The sequence below is a fragment of the Vigna umbellata genome, chromosome 11 (assembly GCF_029865625.1).
Source record: "Vigna umbellata cultivar VRB3 chromosome 11, Vumbellata_1.0, whole genome shotgun sequence".
Classification (NCBI taxonomy): domain Eukaryota; kingdom Viridiplantae; phylum Streptophyta; class Magnoliopsida; order Fabales; family Fabaceae; genus Vigna; species Vigna umbellata.
Window position 1 is genome coordinate 9448990 of NC_142175.1, and position 21074 is coordinate 9470063.

At 34.2% G+C, this 21074-nt stretch overlaps 1 protein-coding gene and 1 non-coding gene across 2 annotated transcripts; both read left to right on the top strand.

Moving 5' to 3' along the window:
• The first annotated feature begins 9725 nt into the window (after positions 1 to 9725).
• LOC124836397 (TATA-box-binding protein) lies at positions 9726 to 15184 on the top strand. Its single transcript, XM_047311547.2, has 10 exons — positions 9726 to 10010; positions 10288 to 10395; positions 11664 to 11751; positions 12096 to 12167; positions 12730 to 12780; positions 13053 to 13097; positions 13214 to 13306; positions 14288 to 14389; positions 14486 to 14559; positions 14799 to 15184. Coding segments are annotated over exons 2-10 (603 nt in total). The 5' UTR covers positions 9726 to 10010; positions 10288 to 10318; the 3' UTR covers positions 14800 to 15184.
• A 1487-nt stretch (positions 15185 to 16671) lies between these two features.
• Positions 16672 to 16759, top strand: TRNAY-GUA (transfer RNA tyrosine (anticodon GUA)). The gene is given in 2 exon segments: positions 16672 to 16708; positions 16724 to 16759. It is a non-coding gene; the product is annotated as a tRNA-Tyr (tRNA).
• The last annotated feature ends 4315 nt before the right edge of the window (positions 16760 to 21074 follow it).

The following is a 21074-nucleotide window of genomic DNA, read 5'->3' on the forward strand; positions in this document are numbered from 1 at the left end:
AACTTTTTTTTTATTCAATAAACATGTAAGAATACTCTTTATTGACTCAAAAATGTATTTCCTATGCCAAAAGTTCAAATTCACTCGTTTAGTGTGATTTCTTCTATTTTCCATAGCTTGTAATTATATGTTTGGTCAAATATAAAAGAATGTTATTGTTTTAAAGAAAGAAAAAACCAAAGAGAAAATTTGTAAATGGAAAATATTTTATTTGAATATATACATTAAAAATCATCTACCTCCTAAAATTTTATCAACAAACTAAATACATTTAGTTTATGTATAAATTAATGTATTTATTTTTATTCCTTTTGTATCATGTAGTATGTTGTTTAGAAAATTTTCAAAAACTAATCCTATACAATTACATGTTTTAAAATATAATTTGGAGGGTTTTGTTTAACGGAATAATTTTGCATTCCAAAAAATCATATTTATAAGAATATTATATCGAAAAGAATTATTTCCATGGACATACTTGATTGATATTTAGTAAATTTGGATAAGATAATCATTACTTTTTTCAAAAAAGGTGAAAAAATGTGGGAGAATGTAATTGAAACACATAATTAATAAATTGAAGTCCAATAAAAAATAGCACCTTCTCATATATACATTACAAAAATAGAATGCTTAGATTTTCTAAAATTTAAACATATCAAACCTATATCATCATAACTTGTATAGAAATATTTATTTTTATGATGTTTGTTGGACAAAAAAAAATGTAAAACAAATCTCTCTTCCATATTTAATATTTATATGATGAGAAATTTCTTATTTTTGAAAAGAATACAAAACTGTATAGGTATTAATTTTCTAAGAATTGGTATAACTATATTTTGTTAGAAAAAAAGAGAGGATAAAGTAATGCTGGAATTGTCGTTGTTCATTTAACAATTACATGGATAAGAAGGGAATATAAAATTATATATTTATTTTATTTTTGGTTTAATCCTTTACTACATCCCTATTTATGTACGAATGTCTCGATTGGGTCCTCGTTTTTTAAAGTGTATCAAAATGGTCCTTAATTTTGAAAATTGATATCAATTGAGTCCTTTCCGTTAAGTTGGTTGGACGGCGTTAAAAAAATTGATGAGTAGATGCTGAGATGACGAACGAACGCTCGTCCACCAGAGAACGAACGCTCGTCCACTAGAGAACGAACGCTCGTCCACCAGAGAACGAACGCTCGTCGACCTCTTACTGCTGGACGACCGTTCGTTATACACTGGACGACCGTTCGTTCGGTGGTCGACGAGCGTTCGTTCGCTGATGGACGAGCGTTCGTTCGCTGGTGGACGAGCGTCCGTTCGTCATCTCAGCATCCACTCATCAATTTTTTTAACGCCGTCCAGCCAACTTAACGGAAAGGACTCAATTGATATCAATTTTCAAAATTAAGGACCATTTTGATACACTTTAAAAAACGAGGACCCAATTGAGACATTCGTACATAAATAGAGATGTAGTAAAGGATTAAACCTTTATTTTTTAATGCTTATTTTTCTAGAAAAAAAATACAGTAATATAAGAATTTTGTGTTCTCAATTTTTCCCCAACTGAATAAGTGTGATTTCTGTAATAACATGTGTGATTACGATTCAAACTTTCATATATATATATATATATATATATATATATATATATATATATATATGTGTGTGTGTGTAATTTTTAAAATTTCTCTGAAATTAAAATTGATTTTGTAAAGAACTTCTTAATTATAACTATTGACTTTGCTTGGTAAATTATGAAGAATGAAGAAAAAGATATATACAAACTTAAGTTCAATGAAATATATAATATAATAACGTAACTATATATTTTAAAATGTGAATTATTTTATTTTGAGAGAATATAAAACTAAAATTAAGATGATAGACATTTCAGAAACACATATATTTGATAGATATAGTTGAAAATAAGACTTATTTTATTATTCTCAATCATAAAAAATACATTCTCATACCCTCTATTTGTAATAATCTAGTTCTCCTAGAAAGGGAAATAGGGAAACTAGGAAAACTAGGAAAAATAATATAAAATAAAAGATTATGTATCTATTTTCACTAATTAGGAAGATTCTAAAGATATTATCTCAAATTACAACACTCCTCCTCAAGTTGGTAAATGAATATCAATCATTCCCAACTTGCCTACAAGATCTTGAAATCTACCCGGAGGAAGTCCTTTTGTAAAAATATCCGCTATTTGAAATTTTGTAAGAACATGAGTTGTAATCACAAAACCTCTGTCAAGATTATCTTTGATGAAATGTCTGTCAATTTCAATGTGTTTGATTCTGTCATGCTGTACTAGATTATGGGCTATGCTCATAGCATACTTATTGTCACAGTTTAGTTGCATCGGGTGCTCCACTTTTACTTTAAGATAATCCAAAATGATTTTCATCCAGAGTCCTTCACACATTCCTTGAGCAAGGGCTCGAAATTTAGCTTCTGCACTAGAACAGGATACTCTATCTTGCTTTTTGCTTCTCTATGTTACCAAACTATCTCCAAGAAATACACAATACCCAGAAGTAGATTTTTTGTCAGTAATAGAACCTGCATAGTCAACATCAGTATATATCTTCATAGTTAATGTGTCTTCCCTTTTGAATAATAACCCCTTTCCTGGACTTGACTTCAAGTATTGGAGAATTTTTTTCAACTGCTTGCATGTGTCTCTCTCTTGGATCATACATAAATTGGCTCACTACACTAACTGCATAAGTAATGTCTGATCTTATGTGTGATAGATAAATCAATTTTCCCACCAATCTCTGATATTGGGCCTTCTCTACAGGAGACCTTTCTTCACTTCCAATTATGTGATTCTGTTCTATAGGAATTGTTGAGGTTCTACATCCCAATTTTCCTATTTCTTTGAGGAGATCAAGTACATATTTCCTTTGGGAGATGAAAATTCCGTTCTTGGAGTAGGCAACCTCTATTCCAAGAAAATATTTGAGTTTTCCTAGGTCTTTCATTTCAAATTGAGCTGCCAATTTTTCTATTTCATCATCTCCTGTAATAATCGTATCATCCACATAGACAAGCAATAGAGTGAGTTTACCTGTAGAAGAGTGCTTTATGAATAGAGTATGATCTCCTTGGCTTTGTCTGCATCCCAAGGAAACCATTGCTTTTGTAAATCTTCCAAACCATGCTCTAGGGGATTGCTTAAGACCATACAATACTTTCTTCAGGGGGCATACCTTGTTTCTTTCATTTTTCACTTCAAAACCTGGGGGAATCTCCATGTACACTTCCTCATCTAGATTTCCATGAAGAAAGGCATTCTTCACATCTAGCTGGTGTAAGTCCCATCCAAAATGGGCAGCCAAAGCGAGAATAACTCGAACTGTATTCATCTTTGCCATTGGGGTAAATGTCTCCTCATAATCAATCCCATATGTTTTGGTATATCCTTTTGCCACCAATCTAGCTTTATATCTTTCTATTGTCCCATCTGTCTTATGTTTCACTATGAATATCCATCTACACCCTACTACCTTCTTGTCTCTTGGCTTATCAACAATCTCCCAAGTTGAATTTCTTTCTGAAGCATTCATCTCTTCTTTCATGGCTTGATTCCAATGTTCAAGTTTCATGGCCTCTTGGATTGAGGTAGGAATTTCTGTGGCATCAATGGCAGCAATAAAACTTTTGTGCTTATTAGAGAGATTGTTAGTGCAAACATACTGAGCAATAGGATATTTAGCACATGATATTCTTCCCTTTCTCAATGCAATGCGTAAATCCTCAGTAATACTTACCTCCTCCTCATTGATATCTTTAGGGATCCTCACCTCCGGATTAGACAATTTTTCTTGCTCGAGAGTCGAAGTGGGTTGTTCTCTTCTTTCATATTTTTTGCCAAAAAATATGTCTTCTTCTTCTTCCTCACTGTGGACTATGGTAGCTTCATTGCTCAGGTATTGGGCATCCTGCAAAGACAAACATGGTAATGACAAGAAGGAGAGTTCATCCACTTCAAGTGCTTTCTTCCCCTGAAGTGGTAGACTGACATAAAAGGATTTTCTTTCATGAAAGCTGACATCCATGGTGATAAAGACGCGATGACTCTGAGGATGATAACATTTGTACCCTTTTTATTAGAAGGATACCCAATAAAGACACATTTAAGAGCTCTGGGATCTAATTTACCTGGTTAGGATGATGAGAGTGAACAAAAACAACACATCCAAAGACTCGACTAGGTAGACTCGTTATTAGGGAAGAAGAAGGAACAAAAGACAATAGAGACTCTATAGGACTAATGTCATTTAAGATACAAGTGGGTAACCTGTTGATGAGATATGTGGTAGTTGACACAGCTTCTCCCCAGTAATTTTTTGGAACAAACATATGAAAAAGAAGAGCTCTAGGTACTTCAAGAAGATGGCGATTCTTTCTTTCAGCAACCCCATTTTGTTGAGGGGTATTAACATAGGTTAGTTCATGAACAATACCATTATGAGACAAAAAATTGAGAAATTCATGACTCACATATTCAGTACCATTATCAGACCTAATTCTTTTGATATTTTTTTCAAATTGAGTTTGGACAAGACGGAAAAAATTAACAAAAATTTGAAAAACTTCGGATTTATTTTTCATAAGATATGTCCATGTGACACGGGTACAATCGTCAATAAAGGTAACGAACCATTTTCCTCCAAAAATAAAATCTATGACAGGACCCCAAACATCAGAGTGAATTAAATCAAATAGAGAAATACTCTTTTTATTACTAATAGGATAAGATGCACGATGGTGTTTTAACAATTGACAAATATCACAATTAAAAGACTCAACAAACTCCTTGGTAAACAAATGGGGAAACAAGGACTTGATAAGACTAAATGAAGGATCCCAAGCCTTTGATGATGTAACCATATTTGAGATTTTGCCCACGTCTCAGATGTAGCTTGTTGACTCATGATTTGTGTGTTGCTTTGGTCATCAAACTCTAAAAAATACAACCCACTTTGCTCCTTAGCAGTTAAAATCGTCTTCCCCGTGGCAAGGTCCTGAAAAACACAATAAGTTGGAAAAAATATTACTGAACAATTTAAATCCTTTGTGAGTTTTTGCACAGAGATAAGACTATTAACTAATTAAGGAACATGTAAAACATCCTTCAATATAATAGATGAGTCCAAAAATATATTCCCAGAGCCGCAAACAGGTATACCTTGACCATTTGCAACTGTAATAAGTTGTTCTTTATTGCTTTTTCCATATGAGTTCAAATACCCACTAAAAGGTGTCATATGATCAGTTGCACCCGAATCAAGGATCCAAATACCTTGAGACACATGACCAACAGTATTGAGACAAATCTTACCTTTTATGGACAGAGTACATGATCTAAAGGGCTTACTCATTGATTCAACTATTGCTTCCAAGCGCTCGATTTTCTCCTTATAAGCTTTCATATCAAGATCTGGTAGTAGTGGTGGATTAGACTGGGAAGGACTAGATTGATTGGTGGCTTCCCGTTCTAAGGTAGTATGATTTACCCATCTTTGAGTAGGCCCTTTGTTGTTTCCCATGCGCTCAAGAACATTCTTTCTTCCATGGAGTTTGAAGCATGTTTCCTTGGTATGTCCAAATCTTTTACAGTATGAACAATAATCCCCATGAGTACCTCTTTCAAACGTCTTTCCCCCAGCATTTGTTCCCTTGTGGACTTCCTTTCTAATTGTCATGGCAGAGCCTGTGTTGGAGATCCCTCCATGAAGCATGACAATTCTCCGAGTTTTTTCTCCTCTTACCATAAAAAAAACTTCTGACAGGGGTGGTAATTTTTCTCTTCCAAAAATTTGAACCCGGATTGGGTCGTACTCAAGATTCAGGCCCTGAAGAAATTTAAAGATTTTTTTCCCCTTCAATGAATTCAGCTAGAGTGACAGCATCTGTTTTACACATCTTTATTGTTTGGATATGATCGAGTTCCATCCAAAGACCATTCAGGATTTCGTGATATTCTGATATGGAAAGGGAGCTTTGTTTTGTATTAAATATCCTGTTATTGATGTCATAGTAAGCACCAAGATCCTTTTTTAAAGAAAAAGTACTCTGTAAATCATCCCATATTTCTTTTGCACAAGAATGAAACATGTAATTGTCCTTATCTCAAGAATCATGGATTGCCACATCCAAGTCATAATTAATGAATCTTCCTTGTCCCAAATTGAAAAGTGAGGACGTCTGGTCCTGGTCCTCCTCCATCTTTGTGATCAAGTTTTGAACGACCCTCGAGAATCCTTAGAATAAATTGGCTCCATTGTAACTAATTCTGACCATCCAACCAAGAGGTACTTCCTATATTTGGTAGGTCATTAGGTACCCCCAAAGGAATACTTTTTTCTTCAGACATCCCGTACCGAAGAAACAAAAGAGCAAAAAATTTCAAACTCAGATCTACTCAAATAAAGGCCAAACGGGTCGTCACCAATCCTAAAAATAGACTCAGGAGGCTCTAGCGGCTCTTATGTGGCGGCGACGGCGAGTGGGTCACACCGAGAAAAAAAGAGCAAAACTTAAAACTTAGATCTACTCAAATACAGCCAAAATGAGTCGTCACCAACCCTAGGAATAGACTCAGGGGGCTCCAGCGACCTTGTATGTGGCGGCGATGACGAGTGGGTCTCGCCGGAGGTGGGCGCGTGGGTTACACGTGCCGGCGACAATGGCGGCGCGTGGCAGCTCCTCTCACGGAGCAACTTCCAGCGTTGTGATCGCCGATGTTGTGCGCACCTTTCTGCCCTATCAACAAGCCCAACCGGCAACGGCGATAACGGCGGTGGTCAAACAGCAATGACGGTGCGACTTGTTGCAGCGGAATCGAGCCCCAAGATCAGGAGCTCTGACACCAAGTTGAAAATAAGACTTATTTTATTATTCTCAATCATAAAAAATACATTCTCATATCCTCTATTTGTAATAATCTAGTTCTCCTAAAAAGGGAAATAGGAAAACTAGGAAAAATAAAATAAAATAAAAGATTATGTATCTATTTCCTCTAATTAGGAAGATTCTAAAGATATTATCTCAAATTACATCAGATATTGTAATAAAAACTTTTAATTAAAGTTTTAAATTTTATAAATTTGATATTTTTATTTAGTTTTTATTACTTTTTCTATTTAGAATTCTTTTTTTTTTCAATCAAATCTTTAGCATTTAATTTTTTTCATTTTTGGATGATATTTTTCTTACATTAGTAAAAAAATTGCTTTTTAACTCGCCTATAGGCTTCGGTTTAGGAAAAACTGAAGTCTATCAAAACACGGTGGCTTTTTTGTAGTTTAGGCGAACTTATATGTCTCGTTTTAAGAGGACCCGAAACATATAAGTAATATTACCTCGGTTGATAGCAAAACCGATGCCTAAAAGTCTACCTTTTCGCTTGACAGGTCTGAAATTTTAAGTCTGCACAGAGCTTATGGCTTCGGTTCATTCAGAACCGGTGCGAAACCATGTTTATGCCTCGGTTTAGGAGGGAACCGAGGCGTATAGCCATTTCATTTTTTTTTTAATTTTTTTCTAAGGACTATAGGCCTCAAAGTGGAGAGTAGAACCGAGGTAGTATTCAAAAAAAATAACCTACATGTTTCATTTCCCCTATTCCAGTACGTTTCACTCTTCCCTCATTCCCTCCCTCCTCTCTTGCAACCCCTCCCATTCTCCACTCCCTTCTCCCTCAACTCCACCATTCCCTCACCAACCTCTTCTTCATGACGAAGAGAGAGCTCGCGACAGTGCGGCGAGGGGAGACAGCTCGCGACGGTGCGGCGAGGCGAGGCAGCTCGCGACGGTGCGGCGAGGCGAGGCAGCTCGCGACAGTGCGGCAAGGCGAGACAGCTCGCGACAGTGCGGCAAGAGAGTCCGCGACAGTGCGACGAGAGCCTGTGACGGTGCGACGAGAGCCCGCGATGGTGCGGCGAGACAGCCCGCGACGGTGCAACGAGAGCCCGCGATGGCAGCTGCGATGGCGGTTGCGATGGCAGAAACCCTTTTCTCATGGAACAACGAAGAGGCGGCGACGACAAGGATGCGGCGGCGGCGACATGGTGGCGGTTAGGCGCTGGATCTGCGGTTTTGATTTTTGGTTTTTGGTTCTGTTTCTTTGCAGGTGGACGGCGAAATGGATCTCTGATTTTGGCTTTTGGTTTGGATCTTTGATTTTGGTTTTTGGTTTGGATACTGTTTCTCTGATTTTTGGTTTTTGGTTTGGATAGTGTTTCTCTAAAGCTTTTGATTGCTTGCTCCGTTAGGGAATAAAGCCTCCTCCTCCTCTCTTCCACCTCCATTATCGTCTCCTCCGTTTGCTCTCTCCCCTATTTCCCCCTTCTTAGATTGGAGCAATCATCTAAGTTTGTCAAAGTAATTTTGCCCCCAAAAACATAGATGAAAAAAATTGCAGATAAGGTTGAGATTAAAAAAGACAAAGAAGTTTAAGGCACAAAGATAATAGGAAAACATAACAGAACGACAAACCAACACTGATCTCGGTTGAAAATAAAAAAATTAAAAAACACTACTGCCTCGGTTGTCTGTGAACAGAGGCAGAATCTGAACCCTTTTGATTTGGTTCAGAACCGAGGCAAAAAGCCTACCCTTTTTACCTCGTCTGTATATGCCTCGGTCGCGGAACTGGTGTCTATAAGTGAAAATAACCGAGGCCGTTTATCTTGATTGCACTAGTATTATCTTATTTCGTTGCTTAATTTATTTTACTATTAAAAATATATATTTTTGTGATTGTAACATTCCAAAATATAGTGATTAACCAAATTATAGTCGTCACATAGTTAATAAAATAGAACAATTATCGACTATAATATAAAGTATAAATTTACAGTTATCCAAAAACAACTATAAATTTTAACTTTAAAAACAAACTAGATACAATATGTACAATTCTAATCTAAAGAAATCTAAGCTACAACATTTCCACCATCCAATGTTTGCTCTAGAGATACCTCATCTCCCTCTGCTCACACCCACAAGATGATTATTGCAAAGAAAAGAACATAGCAACAAACCACATAAAAGTACAAACAAAAGAAGAAGACTCAATTAAGACCGTTTTCAAAACGAGGACCCACTTGATATTTCGCTACAAATGCGAAGATCATCCAAAGGTTTAAACCTATAAATTATTGTAATAGAAATTTATATGTTTTTCTTGACTTAATTGTTATACAATATCAAGATCATGATGTATCCTATAATAGTTAAATACTATGAAAAATTGAGATATTTCACTAATAATCAACTAATATCATTTTATATAAACAAAATCTTTATCAAATATTTTGTTAATAAAAAGATAAGAAAATATGTGTAATTTTATATTAATTATAAAATCCTATTATAATCAAACAAGTGGACAAACATTATAAAAAAATTAAAATTAAAAAATATATATATACAAATTTTAAATACTCACACAAAAATTGAATGAACACTTAAACGAAAATAAAGTATTTGTTTAAATATTTTAAATTAAAAAGAATTAAGATAAATTAATACATGAAATAAAAAGAAAAAGGCCTAATAATTTCCCGAAAGCCCAGTCAAGTCAACCGTGGTAGCCACATGTCGTTGCGCAATTGGGCTATTAGAAAAGAGGTGCGAGAATAGCATTGTCCTCCCTCACGCTTATAAATAAGAGGTGGCAGATCTCGTTTCTCTTCTCTCGCTATTGCCTCCAGATCTTTTCACACACATTACAAATACCTTTCACTCTCTCTTTCTCTCTCTTCCTCACATTCTCTGGACATACAAACTCTCTCTCTCTCTCTCTCTCTTCAAATCAAAACCTATCACAACATACAAATCCCAAATCCTCTGTCTATATAGCTTCCTTTTCTCATATAAAAGAACTCTTCTTTCGAATCCTTCCCGCTCCCTCTACACCTTTTCACTCTTTTCCCTCTCGATTCGCTCCACGCGCACATCACAACCCTAATTTCTTTCTTATAGGTCTGATTTCACATGCAAATCCCCAATTTTTCTTTTTTCTCAAACTAATTTTATGACAAAAAGAGGGGTTCGTTGAATCGGGTGAAAATCTTTGATTAACTGTTTGGGCTTGTCTTAATTTCGAGATCTGGGTTCTTTGTCTTTTTGGTTTTTAATCTTTAAAGGGTTTTCCTTTTCTTTTGTTAGAGTTGAAAAAGAACGTAGTGAACTTTTGTTTGGTACTGATTGGTGTTGAACGTGGTGGGTTGTTTGTGTTTTTTTTTTTGGTTGCTGGCAGCTCTGCGTTTGGGTTATTAAATTAGGGTTTGATGGCTGACCAAGGATTGGAAGGGAGCCAGCCGGTGGATCTACAGAAGCATCCTTCTGGGATCGTGCCTACCCTTCAGTGAGTATCCGTTGTTTTATTTTCAACAAATTACATCGTTCTCCTATTCGTTTGGCAATTGCAAGCTTCGGATGGCTGGATTTTAAGTTTTAATTTGTGGGTTTAGCCCCCTTTTTTTCATAATAATAAGTGACTTTTTATGTGTTGCTAGTAATAGCTATCCAGTAAGTCAACCCCTATGTCTTTGTATCTTCTTAACACTATTGTGTTGCTAGGGAATTCAGCTTGTAAATATTGATGTAAATCCTTTTGAGTGATGATGTAACTGTAGCTGGTATTGTTGGGATCGCTTTGTGGTAAAACATGGTGCAAAGGAAATGGTGATTATACCTTTAGTTTACATTCAATATTGATATCTAACTAGTGATGACTGTGGGAGACTTTATGGTGTCCTAATCAGGGATAGGCATATGCTTCTTGGTGGTAGGTTTCGATTTACTGACATTGCGGACAATTGTGAACATAAGAAGTCGATATGGCCACAGACAGTATAACAGATAGACCATAAACATTGACATCAAGGTTGAAATTACAGCTGTGGACTTGATAGTTATTTAAAACTCTGCTAAATGTTAAAAACACCAATAATTTTTACAATTTGCGATATTTAATCAGTACAACGGGCAAGAAGATACAACTTTTAATTCCCAAATTTTCTACTTAAGTTCATCCTAAGCCTGGGTATTGGTAACCACCATGAAGCAACGCAAACATAGGATTGCAGGGTTTCAGTTAACACCTTACGACAGTTTCCAAAGCATGCATTTATTCCTTATACTCGTATTGCCGAAACTTGTTTTTTATGTTGCTTGAGTTATGGTGTTTATGTTAAACCATTTTAATTTGAGGTCGTGCCTAACAAGATGGCAAATCATATTGGCCACTTTCAATCTCCTATGTCCTTTTTCTGGATGGATTTCTCTGGGGACGAAAGCATGTTATTGTGCAGAGTTGATTCTTGTCTTTTTACCAACCTGTTTTCTTGTGTAATCCCTGACCTATCTGTCATTCGCTCACCAAATTTGCCACTTTTGATAATAAAATTTGCTTTTGTTTTTGTTGGAATGTATAATAATTTTGCTTCTGTTCACATGGGAATGTTAGGGATTGTGCTTGAATTTACATTGTATTATTTAATAATTTTTGCTTCTGTTTACAATTTACTTTGGACTATCCAAATGATTTGTTTCTATTTATATTTGTGTACATGATAATTTTTCCTCTATTTACACGGTGTAATTTAAAAATCAAGCTGTTTGTGTTGCCAGAAATATTGTGTCCACAGTCAATTTGGACTGTAAGTTGGACCTCAAAACAATTGCACTACAAGCTCGTAACGCTGAGTACAATCCCAAGGCAAGTTTCGTTTACTTGTAGTGAGTTTCACTCACAGTTTCTCTCTGTACAGTTGTGGATGTTTACATGTCTTTTTTTTCTGCTTTTGCATCTGAATTACAACAAAGTTTGCTGGTGGCTGTGCAGTCATGTATTATGCTTTGGGAATTCTTTTGTTTTTATCTGGATCAGAGAAGTATGATTAATCTAAGATAGCTATTTTATAGTAATATCCCATGTGATATCTTCCACATGTTAGTATACTTGTGTTATTCAGAATTATTAATTAGCGGATGTACTGTATATGCTTGTTCTAGTTGGTTGGTGATTTACTCTACTGATATTTGTGATTTGTTTGCTTGCAGCGTTTTGCTGCTGTTATTATGAGGATAAGAGAGCCCAAAACAACTGCACTTATTTTTGCTTCTGGCAAGATGGTATACTTCTTTTCTCTACTGCCATGTCTGTCTACGAGATGAGAGTAGTTCATTGTGCTATATTCAGCACTGTCCTCAAGTTAGTTCAATGTTAATTCGTAGTTGTGTGGTTCTCTTGTTCCATTTTAATTGTCTGTTTATCAAATCAATGTACAAACTGGTTCTAGTAATGAGGTTGTAAACACAGTTGCCACTTGTCAGAATTGCATGAATCAATTGGTTCTGTATAGCATTATGAGAGAAAAGGAGAGATGATGCATGGAGCAACCTCAATACCCAATTATTAGTTTATGCAGAATTGTAAATAATGAAGACATTCTATTTCTAAACTTATTTTTACAGTTTTATTTGTTTTTTATTTCAATAATTTAGCGTCAACTTGCAATTTACTATACATTTCAATTACAAATCAGATTGTACGCCTTCTGGTTTGCAATTTTCTTTTCTGGATTCTGTCATTGCTCTACACTTTTATTACAAAACCAAATTAATTTGGTACCTTTCTTGTAAAGGGTTCTCTTTCTTATGGACTCTGATTTATTCTTTTATGATCATCAACTAGGTTTGTACTGGAGCTAAGAGTGAACAACAGTCTAAATTGGCGGCCAGGAAGGTATGTTATTGTTTTATGTTTTTTTTCTCTATCATTCTGTGGGTATTGATGATTTTTTTTTTCAAATTGAACCCCTAACCACTTTGTTGGTAGCTTGTTTTGAAACTGTTCTTGTTTTGAGTAGACTGAGCTCTTAAATAGTTGAAGGAGGCTGGATGTTTTCTCTGAATGTGTTTAATATTGATCTTTTGGTTCCTCTCTTCAGTTAGAATTGCGAAGTTCATTCTGAAAAAGTTACATAATTTTGTTGTTTTCTATTTCCCTCCTTTCAGTATGCTCGAATTATCCAAAAGCTTGGTTTCCCAGCCAAATTTAAGGTATTGCTCTTGCACTTTCTCATAATTTTTGCTGAAATTGTTTTATCCATTGTTATTTTTTCACTTAACTATGTACAGCTTGGTTACTAGTTTATTACTTCGGTATTGTACTTTAGGATTTCAAAATTCAGAACATTGTTGGCTCTTGTGATGTCAAGTTCCCCATACGGCTGGAGGGTCTTGCGTATTCTCATGGTGCTTTCTCAAGTGTAAGTATTTTAACTTTTGGTGAAACACTTTACAGGCTTGGATCGGATCTTTGATATTGACTTTTAAAATAACACTGTTATGTATTTTCACTGTCTTGATGCTTAGCTGTCTCTATCTAAAAAAGTTTTGAGGACGTCTTTTTGAATTGTATACTTGATGTGAAAATAGCCTATGGAAAAAATGTATTTTGTTTGAAGCATTATGTTGCAAAGCTGTTTCAATGTTTTGCCTAACACTTCGGATACTTAATGCATTGTTTTGGTATGCATGATTTATTAGTTGTGGGGATTGATTTGACATGATTTGTGAGGGTTGCTTGTATTTGGTTAAGGTGATTTGTGGGGAAAGTTTTGTGAGAATGAAGAGTGAGACGAGGAGAAAGTAGTATATTTGTGGGGATTGTTTGATTAATTACTAATGTGCCCCTACATTGATTTTTTAAATAATTCTATTTATTTGACTTTTCTTTAATTTTTTATAATTATTGGAATTAATATATAATATTTAAGAAATAATTTATTTTCATTTACCCAGTTAATTTCTTTTAACCAAAAAGTTTATATTTTGAAAAATACAGCTACGGACAATTTTGATATTAAACTAAAAACAACTTGCCAATCTTCAAAAATTCAATCAAATCAATCACATACCAATAAACTTTCTACTCAAATCCATTATCTTCCATTAAACCGAACCACCTCACTTTCTATTCCCTTTCTCTTAAAATCACTCCAAATCAATCATCCACAATCCACCACCCAAATCACTCCAATTAAAGGAGGGTAAGGCTTTTTGTTTTCAAAAAATTTAAATAGAGTGAAATGGTTAAACCGGAATAATATTAATATAAATTACTATGCTCGTGTGATAAAGTAACTTGAGGAAGTATAAATTGTGGAAAGGGGCATCTTCTGTTAAGTTTTGAAGTGGAGGAAACTGATGTGGTTATTTGCTGATACTTTGCTTGTTTCTGGTGGTAGTATGAACCAGAGCTGTTTCCAGGTCTAATCTACCGTATGAAGCAACCTAAAATAGTGTTGCTTATATTTGTCTCTGGAAAAATTGTTCTAACAGGAGCTAAGGTAATTTTTTTGCTTTACAATTTCCCATTGTAATTGCCCTCCACGCCCGCCCTCTTTTTTGTGCTGGATTTTAGCTGTTTTCATTTCCATTTTCAGGTGAGAGATGAGACGTACACTGCCTTTGAAAACATATATCCTGTACTTACTGAATTCAGGAAAAACCAACAATGGTACGAATTTGTCTTTATATATTTAATTTTTTCTTTACATACAAGTGTAATTTCAACGATTTCCATAAGGGTGGCTATCTTATGTTTAGCCATCAGATTTATGAATGCGTTAGATTTAGATCTGGTAAGGTTGTACTTTTTGTGAGTAGTGATACTTGATGCATTCGTAAATGAATTGATCTTTTGCTACTTTTGAACTCCGTTTCTGGCTATAAAACTATTTGACATGTTTATGGCAGATTTGTCAAGAAAGAGCAGGAGCAGCGGGTCTTGCAGAGAAGTTCGTGGAACTGTAAATACTAAGACAAAGGAGATGATATCTAGATTGATATAAATTAAAGACAGCCGTTTGTGTTGCCTTGTATCTGTTTTTTGATTGATCTTCTTTCTTGATGTAGTAAAGTGCCAGACATTGTTCTATTGATTTAAAATTTAAAAAGATGATTGAGTCAGAAATTAGAAAAAAAAAATGGAGAGCAAAATGCAGTAGTAGCACATTCAGTCCTGACATTTCAATCTGTTTTGATAACTGTTTCTACTAATTATCCTTAGTTAGTACTGGACATTTTGATCAACAAATCTAATATTTTGATGATGGTACTACTTGAATTCAGTATTTTGGACATGGATTTGGTTCCATAATGTGTAGTTCTCAAGAGAATAAAGTTAAACTTGTTCATTAGAAGACCAATGGCTAAAAACTATAATACAATCTTAGATTTAGTCTATGGTTATTGTAGCATATCTTGAACAGTGCATTATTCACTTCATTTGGCATTTTATATAGGTTGCATGACTAAGATAAATCCTATTAACATGTACACATCATTTCTGATATTATATATTAGTTCTGGTAACCTACTTTTGATCTTACATGAATGCCAAAACTTTTACGTGGTTAAACAAAATATATTGGATAAAAAATACTTTAACCAAATTTCTTACAATAAATACTAAAAAGTTCAACAATAAGTTTTAGATCTCCACTAGCAAAAGGGGATTAATATAACTTAACTTAAAATTTTAAAATATTTAAAAAACTAGTAATTTCTAATGCTTAAAAAAAATACCATATTCAATATTAAAAAATTTCTTCAATTATTGAATATCTAATAACATATCTAAACAAAAGTGTAAAATAAACAATACGCACATAAGCTATGATTCTGCTCATTATAATAGTGATACTCAATTTTCTTTTTGCTTATTTAATTAATATGCAATTTAAATGTTCTTTAAAAAATAGAAGCATGATTCTAATAGTTTAAATGAATAACTAAATGTATTAGGATAAATCCAATATTGATTATCTCATAACAAAGTAAAATTATTATCTAAGACGTTTTATATATCCACGACACTAGTAAAAAGAAAAATAATTAGTAACTTAATATTTTGTATTAAATGAAAGAAAAAACTTGACCATATTTTAACCAAACCACACATTTGTATTAAAGTTATCAAATCAATATTTCACCTTTTATCTAAAAAGTAAAATCATGAAATAATATTGTTTTTTCAAAAATATAATTATGAATTGAAGAGTTGGATTGTGTTTTTAATTTCTTGCTTGACACTTTTCTTGCAAATATCATCTGATGATAAATGATATTTGGAATCTAATTTTATATATTAAGTAATTAGTTGATCATAATTGTATAGTTCTGTTTGATGATATGCAAAAGATTGGTTTATGTTTTTATGAGAAGAGACTCCAAATAAGACAAAAAAAAATTCTTGGTGATGCTAAAATAATATGCTATCAATTTTAGAAATATGGAAAGACTTTCATTTATACATGTTACTAGATTATTATTAATGAATTATAGAATATTGGAATGATTTTGATTTATTTATGTTTTTCATGACACACTTGAACATTGTTTTTTAATTGTACTAACTGTCAAGGCAAATAATACTTGCTTAATATATAGTTTAATTCAATTCTATTTCCTCTTGTCTACACTTGCTTAGTTCACTTATATGATATAAGGTTTTTGAAATATATTACATTAAAAATTAATTGTAAAATATATTTTCTAAAAATTATAAAAGTTACTCTTTGAAATTATATATGATTTTTGTTAAAACATTTGGTGACTATATCATTAACCGACCTTAGCTTAGTTGGTAGAGTGGAGGACTGTAGTTGTGATAAACAGATATCCTTAGGTCGCTGGTTCGAATCTGGTAGGTCGGATTTTATAATTGTTTACTTTTTACAGTTAAATAATTTTCTTTTATAAATTTTAGTACAGATAAACAGTAAACTGAACTCATTAAGAACCTAATTTCACCAAATCAAACATAAAAAACAACCACAGCTCATTATTAATTTTACAATCTAGTTCAAAACATAAACAAACTTATTATTAATTAAGATAAAAAATTAATGAAAAAATATTTTAAATTAACATAATCAAATTATTTATAGGCATATAAGTTAGTCAAGTAATATATTTTTTATTTTCATCCAAACAATTTTTAAAAGATAAAAGCATATGAAAATTATTTGTAACTAAATACAATAAAACTATGACATAAATATGTTTTGGTTATTAAAAAATTTATAAATTTTACATTTAGTGTCTAATAATTATTTTTCAAATTTTTCATCCTAACTTTTTTATTTTTTATTTTTATTTTTATCAGGTCTCCCCGAGATACATTTTATTAACCTGACAAGTCCCATATGATACAAAACATACAAGATATTATGGTAAATAAAATTTAAGGAAAAAATATAAAATTATTTGATAAACTCTTGAAAATCTTATAATGGTAAATAAGTTATAAATAAATATATTTTTAGAAGCCAAATAAAGAAATTATAAATACTTCAACGATAAATGTCACGCCCCATTTAATGTCTCTGTGTTTCATTAATGCACCCACGCCCCTCCACGTGCTGTGCCATTAATGTGCACTTTCATTCTCTGATTATCTCTGACATGTGTCACATCGGAAGGTTCTGCACTCAATTCTGGAAGCCAGGTGTCAGCACAGGAAGGAACGTCCGTATGAATTGGTAAGAGAATTAAATTCCTCTGAACAACTCTTCCCCTCCTCTGCGTACACCTTCCTCTTCCCCCGAAATTCAAAATCTCCATTTTTCTCCTCCTTCTCTCTAAAACCTTTCTTCTTCTCTCTTCTGTAACTCACCATCCTTTGCTCCGTTCACGTTTCAGCACCGTGAGAAGCCTCCCTGCACCGTGAGCTTTCCATCAAACCGAACAGTTTTGGATTCTGAAACGGGTAAGTTTCACGTCCTTAACTGCTCTTCATTTATCCCCATGCAAGCCTCGTTTTGAACTGCATGCACTTTCTCTGAACCCGTGTTGGTTTGCTGAAATTTTAGTTTAAGGAGTTTGGGTTGAAACGTAAAGGGTAGAAGAGTTTATACTGGGATCTGGTTTTCCTTTTGAAGAGCGAACGCGCAATCCGGGTAAGGGAAGCTTTAGTAATTTAATTTAATACTTGTTTGATGTGTATGAAAGCAATGAAGTGTACTGGATGTCTGAAATGCATGAAATATTTGATGTTTAAGTATGCATGAACGAGCATGGTTGCACTGGATGTATATGATGAATATTGTTTGAACTGTATGCTGAGAATGAAACGTATGATTCGGAGTATGATTTCATTTCTGTATGGTTGGTATGATAATATGAATTTTGTAATGTATGAGATTTATGGTGGAGAGAAATTATAAGTTATGAATCATATGAAAACTGTAAAGTTATTGTAAAATGATAAATCTGGAAATTTTCATATTCTCTACTTGATAATGTACGCTCGTCATCGAACGGTCTTATACCGATCGGTTTCCCTTGAAAGAACTCAGAATAAGAATTCTTTCATTTGGAAAGGATTCTGATTAAGAACGAGCGTCCTTTGTGTGAAGGGTTAGGTTTGAGCGTTCGGCTCAGCCTAACGTGTCCAACGATTGAAATAAATTGAAGTATTTTAGTAACGCTCGGTTTTATATTCCAGCGTTCGTCATAGGTAGTGCTTAGTCTTATACGGAGCGTTCGTCCAAATGAGCTCTCGGTCTTAGATTGAGCGTTCGTCCTAGTTAGCGTTCGGTCTAATACCGAACGTTCGTTCTAAATAGTGTTCGTTCTAATTAGTGCTCGGTCATTTACCTAGCGTTCGTCCAAAGCAGAGTTCGGTTTTATAACTGAACGCTCGTCCAAATGAGTATGTGGTAAAGGAACGCTCGGTCCTATACCGAACGTTCGTTCATTTCTAAATTATCAACGAGCGGTAATAGCGTTCGTCCCAAATTTGAAATAGCGTTCGTCCTTACTATCTAAATAGAGTTCGTCCAATAGTTCTATTGACGTTCGTCCAAGTCCTCAGTGACGTTCGTCCAAGATTTATTAAAAGCTTATTTTCGCGCTCGGTCATTGACTGACAGTTGTCTCCTGGATTAAAATCTTGTCTAGTTTATTTATCTAAACAACTTGAAATTTCCCCTATCCATTGGATTCGTTCAAGTGTTACTGAACTTAGATTTTTCTAAGTATTATTTGGATCGTACTGGAATCAGTTCATTTAACTGATTCGATGGAGTCTTTCTTGGTATAGCTCTTAACGTTCGTCCTCGTTATGAAGGGGAGTGAACGTTCGTCTTTTTATGCAAGTGGAACATAGAATGAAAATGTATTTAAGAGGAAGAATTAAGATGTGCGAACACTATAAGAGTTGAAATTATGATTATGGATTTTGAACGAGCGTTCCAGGGAGGAACGACTCTTGGTTGGAAATTGAGATTTGTAAGTATGAACGTGGTAAGCTTAGATGGTGGTTCATCCTGATATTCCGTGAGTGCTCGTTCTCAAGTAGAGAGGAGTATGTCATAAGTGGGAATGGCAGGAGGTCTAGTCCATAACTGTAACTTGGACAGAACAGACTAACCTCAGGTGGCTACTGATGAGCATTCCAGTTACCCCACCTGAGTGCACGGACGCCTTAGCTACACAGGTTTCATACAGTCCGGACGGTCGGTCTAGCATCAGGGTTTGGATGGAATTATTGTATGAATTGAATGTACATGTTTGTGAATTTACTTGCTGTATTTGATAAGTATGAAATATATGTTTTACTTAAATTAAATTCAATAAGCTTACCCTTGCACTTTCCTTGCGTTGTCGGTATATGTGTATCCGTCTTGTCCTTGCCATGATCATCCGTGTGGATGTGAGCAGAAGGTGATACTTCCCTGGAGCAAACACTTGAAGAAGAAGTCCTAGCTGAGGAGAATCTCGTTGAAGTGGAAGTGAAGGCCGAGCAGTAAAGACGTTCGGTTTTCAGTTAGTATATTAGGATAGCGAGCGGCTGTGAGCGAGCGCTCTTTTGGGGATTGTAAATAGTTGAACGTTCGGCCATATTTTGTAAACCGTTCGTTCTAATTCTTTTGTGAACGCTCGTTATTTTTGTGTGTATATGTAAGGCCGTTCGGCCATTTTTGCACACTGCTCTCTTTAATTGTAAAACTGCTATATAATATTAATACATGTTAATATTCTATTATATAGTTGCTGACTGTATAATTTTGGGATGTTACAATAAAGAAATGAAGAAAAATTATATTCGAAACTAGATTCAAAATATATAATTTTTTCAAAACTAAAAACATATTTAAATATAGAATTTTATTAAATTAAATCATAACATCATTATTTAATATAGACAATTAAAATAATACATTAAAAAACTATTGACTGATCAAAATGTGATGTATAAAGATAAATCAAACTTTAAATCATGAAAATTGATGCACTAAACAAAAACATATCAAATAAATAATTGTAATATCACTTTAATTATCCTTACAAAAAGTTATAACAAGATATTAAGAGCTCAATTAATTAATAAGATAGGTTAAAAAAACTTAAATAAATATAAATTAAATATATTTTTATGTGAGACCCTAAATAATTAACGTTGTAAATATATGTCAAATCAAAATCAATGCACATCACGTCAATGGTTCAGAGTCATTAAAAACGCACTTCGCACCACATGCACGAGCGTCACCTGTCACGCTAGAAGTTTCGGAAGTCAGTAGTGGGGTACAGGTGTCAGCAGTGGAGACGTTCGTCCATTTTGACGTGGATTGAACAAAACTGAGTTTTTGGAAAATCTCTCCCTCTCACCTGCACGCACTCATCTTCTTCCTCAGAACTCAACCTTTCATTTTCTCTACCTTCTCTCTAGAACCAGTCCACCTTCTCTCTACTGTAAACTCATCACTTTCTTCTCCGATCACGTTTCAGAACCGTGAGGACGTTCCCTGAGACGTGGGCGTTATTTTGGACCGAACAGAGTTAGAATTTAAGCTGGTAAGTTCTCATCTCTGATTCGCTCATCCATTAGGGTTCATGCGAAACCAAGTTCTGGGTTCATGCATGGGTTATATCTGAGATATTTGATTTTTTTGGTGTTTAGATTTAGTGGAAGTTGTTAAGGGAACCTTGGAGTAGAACGTTGTAAGAGAACAAACCAATCCT